The sequence below is a fragment of the Poeciliopsis prolifica genome, unplaced genomic scaffold (genome assembly GCF_027474105.1).
Source record: "Poeciliopsis prolifica strain line A6 unplaced genomic scaffold, Auburn_PproV2 SCAFFOLD176, whole genome shotgun sequence".
Lineage (NCBI taxonomy): Eukaryota > Metazoa > Chordata > Actinopteri > Cyprinodontiformes > Poeciliidae > Poeciliopsis > Poeciliopsis prolifica.
This window is the reverse complement of record NW_026562551.1, coordinates 64630-74029: the sequence shown is the minus strand read 5'-3', so window position 1 is coordinate 74029 and position 9400 is coordinate 64630. Positions and strand designations below refer to the sequence as shown.

General features: G+C 39.3%; 1 protein-coding gene across 1 annotated transcript; it reads left to right on the top strand.

Moving 5' to 3' along the window:
* Positions 1-455: 455 nt before the first annotated feature.
* LOC129356517 (sperm acrosome membrane-associated protein 6-like) lies at positions 456-9124 on the top strand. The gene is made up of 9 exons (XM_055026105.1): positions 456-845; positions 917-1003; positions 1154-1225; positions 2107-2130; positions 3821-3898; positions 4385-4488; positions 5260-5416; positions 6596-6779; positions 6886-9124. The coding sequence occupies exons 1-9, from the start codon at positions 572-574 to the stop codon at positions 6977-6979; spliced, it is 1074 nt and encodes a 357-aa protein (XP_054882080.1). The 5' UTR covers positions 456-571; the 3' UTR covers positions 6980-9124.
* The last annotated feature ends 276 nt before the right edge of the window (positions 9125-9400 follow it).

Below are 9400 nucleotides of genomic sequence, written 5' to 3'. Positions count from 1 at the left end.
GTAGTCCTGCTCCCTCTTCGTTTATTTCTGTCGCTCAAGCGTCCGCTCTCACCTCCGTCCCCTCCTCTTCCTTTGTCTCATGACTTCAGTTTCTTTTCGCTTGAAGACACTGTGTGAACTTTATCGGGAAAAACATTCAATTTTCACCTCTTTTGTTCTGCATTTCCCCCTCTGACTGGCTCCCGACTCGCCTTCCGTCTCGTTTATTGAAAATGAAATAAAATTCTGATTTTACTTGAATTGTCTTGCCAACATTCCTTCTTGCTTTGCCCTGACACATACCTGGGCGTTAAACTTCCCTTTTATCTGCCCCTCTCCCCCTCATCTGCGCCACCTCCCTCCTCGGCTCACGCCATCTCTGTGCTCTGCAGTAAACTGGTGCATTGAGGCAGCAGGAAATGGGGAATAGAGACAATAGAATAGAGGAAATACAGAAGATACTTTCTGCTCTCAGACCCAAACGCAAACCCCGCAAGCTCATAGACATTTGGACGTATGTAAAATATGGTTTTAAGCCTCTCAAGTTGTTCTTGCAGCCTGAAGAATTTGAATTTCTTCACATGTTGTCACCATGGAAGCTGGATTTGAAGAAAAACAAAAACATTTGCTCAGTTTGGAGCTCCTGCTAAAAATAACCATGGCTGTTTTATGGCTTACAAGTGTTAGTTTGCTGATTTGCCCCTCTCTGAGCTGCTATCTCTGCTTTATCAAGCCGCAAGTCAGTGGTCGGCTGTGCGTAGGTTACGTCGTGAGTGCAACTAAAGTCAACAGCGTTGACGAATGCTTCAGGTCTCTGGATCGCATATTCAACCTGAATGAGACAGTGGTGAAGGCTGGAAGAGCGGGTAGGGGTCAAGCAGTCGATTTGTCTTTTAATTCCAGCAAAGCAAAGATGTGATGTGTTTCCCCTCTCCAGCCGGAGGTTTAGAAAGCAGGCTGAAGGAGATCCTGGAAGCAGAGATCTTTCCCATAGTGAAAGACTTTCAGGGAAAGCGGAATATGGGTAACTAAATCACCTCCTCCAGTAGAGAGCAGTGAGTTGTTAAGTGAGGTCTGAAAATTAGACGTTTCTGAAATGATGCCCTGAAGCATGGGATTCACCCAGATGTTTTGAGACAAATATCTCCTGTCCTCCTTCTCCTCCATCTACCAGACACTGTGTATGAACGCAGGTTGCGGAAAGCAGCAGACAATTTCATTGAAGCTGCCTCCAAACTGCCTAGAGGTGAGACATTCGCTCTTACACTTACCTTCATCTTTTCATCTAAACCAGTGCTTCTCAAATAGTGGGGCGGGCCCCCTTTGGGGGGCGCGGTGCGATACCTGGGGGGGCGTGTGATCCTGGGGAACAGGCTTTTTTTTGGCCGAACTAGTATAAAGTGTAATTGCGCACAGTATGCGGCAGTGGCGCTCTCATTGTTACTTCTGTCACGTTTGCGACAGTGCAACATTTTACGACTTACAAGACAACAGGTTTGCCTTGGTTAGCAGTGTTAAGTCAACTAAAAGCTCCGACTGCGTTCTGTCTATGGCGTCCGTTATTCAACAACCCCCAACATGAAAAAGTTTTTCACAGGGATGAAAAGAAAAGCGGAGAGAGACAAAGATAATGAGACAACAGAAAGTCAACCGAAAGCTAAGAAGAGGAAATACGACGAAGCGTATTTAGCGCTTGGCTTCACTGTGACTACAGTTGGAGAAGAGGAAAGACCGCTGTGTTTGCTGTGTCTAAAAATGCTCGCAGCGGACAGCATGAAGCCAAATAAATTAGCGCGTCACTTAAATACGTTACATCCCAATCACGCCGATAAGCCGCTAGAGTTTTTTCAGCGAAAAAAATGTTAATAAGGAAAAAATGTTATGCAGAGATGGATAGTCACGGTGGGGAGTGGGGGGCGCGAATAGTTTTCTTCTTGCTAGGGGGGGCGTAACGGAAAATAACTGAGAAGCACTGATCTAAACTAAGGCATCACCACTCCCTCTGATCTCTTTAATCTCTCTGTGATAATCTAGTTATGTTGATTCAGCCTTTAAAACACTGTGGAAGCCAAATCACATGTGCAATAAATCAAATCATGTAATGACGAAAATCTTTTTCCCCCACAGATAATAAGTGCATCCCTCCATGTGGTGAGTGCCAAACTGCTTATACAAAATCCTTAAAATGAAATGCAAAATGACTTTCAAAATACTTACAATTTTGTCATGTGACAACTACAAGCCAGCACAAACTAGTGCAGAGAAAGTAAAAGTAATTTTGTGCAGATCGCATCCAGAAGAACAAGGAGCAGATCGGACAGGTCAATAAAGCTGTTGAGAATTTTAGGTTTTTAAAAAAATATACCAAGCTACTGCACCCTTTCTCTTCCATCAATTGAACATGGAAAAAAGAATTGCACATCAGTGAACAAAACATGGTCATCCAGCTTGGCTAGCAGGAGGGCATTACAAAGTGATGTAACCAAGAGCCTCTTGGTCACTGGAGGAGCAGCAGAGATGCAAAGTTTCACCTTTCTTTACAGTTCAACTATTAATATTCAACTCTGAGAGACGAGCAAGACAGTTGACTTGTTAAACAAAAAGGCTAAACATTTTCCCTCTGCAGTGTGCAACAAGCAAACGTGCAGAAGAATGTGCTTTGGTCAGACAAAATGTAAAAACTAACAACCTGAGCTCAGCATGGTGGCAGATACAAATGGATGGCTCACTTTCCAGGTTTATATTTTTCATAAAAAATGAAAATCATCAATCATTCTCCTCCCACTTTATAATTGCACACTATTTTGAGTCGAATTGTCATAAAAGTTAGGGATCACAACAAATAACCCCATAGTAAAAACACCACCAACAACCTGTTTCAATAATTCAAATACTCTACGCATTCATACGCAGAGTGGAAACTCTTGAAACTATCGCAGAAGTTAACATCCCTGGTGCTCCTTACATCCACTCAAGGTACGAGATTGACTGCTGTGCAAACTGCAGCCAATGACGTGTTAAGCCCAGGTATTTCGTCTCCCCATGCTGCATTATTTTTAACAGTTCAGATATTCTTCTTGACAAAACCCACACACCGGTGAATTATCTGCAAATAGGCCAGTAGTGTAGGATATGTCAGGTCTTTTCCTTCTCACACGTTCACATTTAAGCCAAAATGCTGCCACATAATGGATTTTTGAAGTGGCAGTGATATGTTCATTTTGTTCTGTAGGATGAAGTCAATCAGGGAGAGACCAAAGTAGACATGTATCCCCTGAAACTAACTCCACTCGTAAAGATGTTTTAGGGGTTGATTTCAATATTATCTGATGAACCTTTGAGTGATAGGAAGCGATGTCTGATCAATGATTTTCTTTAGGTAAAAAAATAGGGCAGTGTAAAAAAATAATGAAACTGCAATTTCCTAAACAACAATAGTATTTAAAGATTAAGTTCGATTGAAAAATAATTTGAGATATTGTATTCTTAGAATACCACGCATGAAGATCACTGGTGGCACATGGCTTCCTTCTTCCATTTTCTTTGTAAATTATAATGAATTTAGTGTAAATAAACATACAATGCAGTGATTATAGGGTCATAACTCTTTTTTTGTGATTTGCATAAACCTCTCCGATGTTTCTGAGATCTGAGGTGTTTTAAGACGGTGGAAGTTCACTTTTCTTCCTGACCTCTCATACATTAGCTTCAGGGAATCTGGATTTATCCAAAATAAAGACGTCGAGTGATTTATCTCCTGCATGTTTAACATATTACCTGCTGATAACCTATTAATTTTGCTTTAAAATGGCATCCTTTAACACTAGTTCAATGCTTCCAGGTTTTCAGAATATAGATGCTGCGTACAACTGCATAACCTGCCAGTACGACTCCTGCTTATTTCCACTCGACTGTCCAGGTGAGAACGTAATTCACTGCCCGACAGATTTTGTTACATCACAGCTAAAGAAGACGTGCTAATCCAGACTTGACAGTTCCTTAAATAACTATATTTTCCCCTTCATAAATCCTGATCCCTGAAATGCTCCGTGTTTGATCCTTCAAATGCTCTTAGCTAAAAAGTCAGGATTGGAAAATGAGACAGTGGAAAGGTTTTATTTCCGCACATTATATCTTTTTGCACAGAGCCCTCGAGGTTCTCTTTAAGTCGATGACTTCTTTATGCGGGGTGACAGCCGACTCCCACACACGGCGGTGTTCGTATCACCCCTGTACAGCTCAGCCAATGTTTAGCATATCATCACTTTTGCTGCACTCCTCTGAGACTAGGCTTAAGTATTATCATTAAGGAAGGCTCAGACTGCAAGCGCTGCCCTCTGTGAATGTTATCCATGTGCGTGTGTCTCTGTCTGTGTGCTTGTGGGTGGCTGTATGTTTATTTCAGTTGAAGATATTGAAGTAAAGGAGGGTAGAGGGATCCAAATGCGGTGCGATGTGCCATTTGACCTACCAAATGATATTGAGGTGGTCTGGAAGTTTGCAGAGGAGGTATGCTCAAAACACAGTAATCCAGACTCTCAAAGGATTAGCTCAACATCTTCTATGCGATCGTTACGTAAAATTATAAGCAGATACTTCTGGGAACAGGTTTTTGTAAACACAGTGAAGCAGAAAAATGATTCAAACCACATGCAGATTGAAAGTAAAGTTTAAGGTAATACTTTAATTTTAACAACATATTTCTTCTGACTCAATATAATAATTGCACATTTTCGCAAAGATCTGGCAGTTATGTAAGGCAGTACTTCAGTAGATAAAATAATCAGTCAAAAGGGAACAATTTATGCAAAGCATGACTTCAAAAACATGCTTAGTTATTATAAAAAGTTGCAAAATTGTTCACAAGATGCAATTGCAGACATATGAGTATTTAAACAATCGAGAAGAGATATAAAAACTAATTGAAGCCAAACCAAAATATATAACTGGTCATAACTGTGAAAAAAAAATATAATAATTACAGATGAAACAAAAAACTTTTGCAAAATTATTATATTTTATTGAGCATCATAGCTGATCTTTAATAAAACTATTATCAGCTATCACTAATAATAGAAGTAATTTCACTCCCATGTCGTTTTCTGCATGGATCTCCAGCTAAATCAGACTTAGCTTCAGAACTGGATGGTCAGTTTACTTGAATTTTGTCTGAAGCAGATTGTTGACCTCAACCTACAAATGTTACAAAACTCTGAACTGAGGATCTTCCTGCAATCTGAATCGACTCCTTCAGACAAACAGCTGCATCTTCCTCCACAGTTCAAGACGCAGGAGACGGAGCAGTTTAAGGAGGTGACTGCAGGACCCGACAGGCTTTACTCCATTTCATCAACCACCACTGAGCATCAGGGCACCTACCAGTGTGAGATTTTCTCAGGCATTCGATCCATCGTCAGGCTTTACTTCTACGTCACAGGTAACAGGAAGTGCCAGATGTTCAGTGACAACATAGAAACCGAGGTTTTTATGCTAAATGGGGCTCATGTGACTGTTTAAAGGAAAGTTATGTAGATTGATGTAGAGTTCATCCCTGTTTTGATCATGTAAAATAATAAAGAGATATTATTGCAGAATATGACACACAACATTTTGCTGAAGTTTGAAATCCTTTTCTAACAAAGTTTTTCTGATCAGTAGTTGGACTTAATATTATCAGCAATTGTCTGTTTATTTATTGTAAATGCAAAGTGTTCAAATGGAGGGCAAAAGAAGAACAACTCTACAGCAGGTGAACGGGATGCACAGTGGCTCTTTCTGAAATGAGAAAGAATCAAAAAGAGATACGACGCAGAACCAGAATCAACTTGGATGTGCTAAAATTTGTGCTAAAATTACTTTGGCAATCACTAAAATACACTCAGGTGGAAATAATTTATTGAGATTTAAAGAAAATGTTTTATCCACCTTCAGAAAGTCTACAGATATAAACAGTAGGAACATTTTCAAACATTATCGGAAAGCCTGACTCCTTACATCCAATATGTTCATTTTATCTACAACTTTAAAATTGGAAATCCAGAACTTGTATTGTATACATACAGTGCCTTGCAAAAATAAACAGACACTATGAGGTTTTTCACATTTTGTTCCAACATAAATACAAATATCAAAGTTTTTACTGGGATTTGAGTTGCTGAAAATGCATCGGATTTTGTTCTGGACTTTGACTAGATCAGTCTAACACATGAAGTTTGACAACTTCTTCATGCCACTCTTTCCCAGAGGCCATGTTTGTGTTGCACAGCGCCGATAGTTGTCCTGTCTAATAATTCTCCACCTAATTATAGTGTTGATTTGTTCGGTGTTCATTTGTGATTTTTTTTCAAATAAATTGGTCTAGTTTTTGTTGCAGGGCGTCAGAAACAAGGGCGAACTAAAAACTTCACTCCACTTTGCAGATTTTTATTTGTCAAAAAAAAAAAGATTGTGATTTTTTCACTTTTATTTTCTACTTTGTGTCGATTGGACCGTTGTGATTGTCGTGACAACATGTGAATGCTCTTTGCAAGGCGTGTAGAATGAAAAAAGATCAAAACGTACACTAATACTCCCATCGATGTCCTTGCATATCTTTCTGCGTCTCTGTGTCTTTAAGTGATCCCCCAGCCTGTGGTGGGCCACACAGCGCTGCAGGGGATATTTGACCAGGCTCTGCTCCCAAGAGGGCAGTTTCTCACCGCGCCTGATGCTGCTCCTCACTTCTTCCTCCACCACCGCCTCCTGTTTCTTCTCACCACCTGTTTAGCCACTTCTCTGCTGCTGCTGTCCGTCTCCGTGGGGTGAAGACAAAGCTATTATTTGGACAATATAAGACATTGGCAACAATCGGCATTTGTCCTGTGAGCATGCATTTGTTAGTTGTGTCTTTGTCGTTGGCTGTTTCAGGTTCCTGTACTGGTTGTCAGTAGCGGAGGTCGACCATCCTGTAGCGGATTCGGATGAAGAAGATTATTTTGGTGTTTCGTTGTTAGAAATATGAAAAAGAGCAACTTGTATTAAAAATGTACACAAAGTACTGGATATTCTGTGAAGCATTATGTCATACTTAGATGGAAACGTGTGTGTAACTCTTCTCACCACTAGAGGTCAGGAGACACATTTTCATCAGAATAATTGACAATGACTTTCTGCATCCATGCAGCATAAAAACGAGTTGTTTTGATCAAAGTACAACAAATTTTAGAGTATAACATGAAATGTGTCTTTGTGAAAGTATAGCTCAGTTTATGCATATTTAAACCATCGAATAACTACAATCAGAAATAATTTTTAAATATGATTAAAACATTGACAAAATGGTAGGTTTACCTTTTTTATACCTGGATCAAATCTTAAAACTTTTGCTTGCTCTCATATTATTTGCAGTGACAAACCAGTGTAAAAATCTGATTATGCCTTTCATGGCCTTGTTCATTTTTGTTCTTTTAATTTTTCCCCTGTTTTGACGTATTCCAACTACAATAAGCTTTATTGCAAAGCATGGGAACAAAAAGAAAGCAGAACAAACTTGTTGAGTAGAAGGAATTTGGCACATAAGTTTCAAGCTCATTCAAAAAGTATAGAGGCCATTCGAATTCAACTCCCTTTTTCTCTTTGCTTATTCAGGTCTGCCTGTGTGTAATTAAATTTCAAGACGAAGCCAGACGTTTTGTGAAAGCCTTGAAGTTTTTTTTCTTAGAGAATATAGGATAAAGAGCATTGAGAGGAATAAACAGGCTATCAGAAAGATCAGGAAGAATGTTGGGTGGAAGAATAGATTAGGGTTATGAAATCCAACAATATCAATATTGCACACTTCAATCCATTAGCCCCTAAATGTAATGGCACGACTGCAAACCTACCAAGACTTGGAAATCCACCTTGGCCAGCAGACTGTCCAGCAAGAAGCTCAGAGGCCAGAGGACCTGCAGAGATTCATTGTTCAGAGGGAGGAATAAATCAAATCAGATATATATCAGATATATATATTATATATAAATGTATAGCATGCTGTTTATATGTATATAAACAGCATGCTAAAGGCTACTAATGATTTAAGACTAAGTCAGTCACTAAATATGCAGGCAGTGATATAGTGGAAAGGTTTAAATCAGAGTAACACGTTCGTGGGCTGGAATGGCCTTGATGTTTGCAGACATTTCTAATCTGATTTGATTGAGCTGAAGAATAGAGAAAACCTTCAGTCTCTCAATGAGCACAGCTGGTAGACATGTCCCAAAAGACTTTCAGCTGTAATTCTAGTGAAAGTTGTCTTTACAAGGTATTGACACAGAATTCAATCACACAGACTGAATAAAAAATAGATGCTGCAATTTTCAGGTATTTATATGCTAAAAAAGAAAGAAAGAAAATAAAACATTTTTCAAATGTGTTTCACTTTTCATCCCTCTAATAATTAGGTGCCACTACTGATGTCTGCTGTTGCAAAGTAACAAAATCTCAACGTTTCAGGAGCTATTCATAGTTTTTATGTTTTATGTTTTCCTATTTGTTTCCTATTTGTTACTTATCGGTGGTGCATGTTTGTTCGGCCGTGACGTTTTGTGTTTGCTATCCCAAAATGTCGTTTTCATTGTTTTACTTATCAGATCAGTCATATCACCAATATAAGTCACAGCAGACAGAGGCACTGAATGATAACACACATGAGAACATGTAATCCTACTAGATAGAGTGCAGCAACAAAATGCATAAAAAAGCTACTGAGAAGGAAGTAAAAGTACGTAAGTACTGTTGTCATGGAACGACTGCATAACCAGGCCGAAATTTTAATTGAAAAGCGGGCAACACATTTCATTCACTCAGTGAAGCGTGCTGTTCTGAACAGTGTGGCCTGGCCTGCTTCTGGACACTCTGGGCTAAAATAATCAGGTATTTTTCATGTTTCACCAGCAAAAGAAGGATTTGATACTGTAGCCTAAAGACCACCAGGGGGCAGCAAAATCCAGCCTGTCATGTCTGCTCAACAAACAGCAATCACACAGTTTGGAGCTTTCTACACTTACCTTGAATTCATTTTGAACTTTGTGGTGAAATCAGTTTTGTGTCACAACCAGATTGTGACCCAGAGATGATCTGGTTGCTAAACACAACACCATCAAAACACATCTGTAAAAGGGGAAGTACTTGCAAAACTGACAATTTTCTAAAAAAATGTGACAATTCACTCATTTGCTTAAACATTTTCTACAACAATTAATCACTCAAAATTGCTCAGCACAGAACTGCTGAAGCGCAGGTTCTGTGTCCCGAGACTCAGTCAGAGGTTGATGAGCTGGATGTGTATGTGAGATCAGCCTGAACAGAAACAAATATCAATTCTGAAATAAAGGAATTTCTCTTAGTGACTTTGCTTTTTTTATTTATTTGTTTTTTTCAGGAAACAATTAGAAATAAATCG

Excerpts from the sequence above, each read along its gene's own strand:
- LOC129356517 (XM_055026105.1), top strand. The coding sequence starts at position 572 with ATGGAAGCTGGATTTGAAGAAAAACAAAAACATTTGCTCAGTTTGGAG. Across the intron at positions 1,226-2,106 it reads TGCCTCCAAACTGCCTAGAG|ATAATAAGTGCATCCCTCCA; the intron begins GTGAGACATTCG and ends TTTCCCCCACAG. Across the intron at positions 3,899-4,384 it reads ATTTCCACTCGACTGTCCAG|TTGAAGATATTGAAGTAAAG; the intron begins GTGAGAACGTAA and ends TGTTTATTTCAG.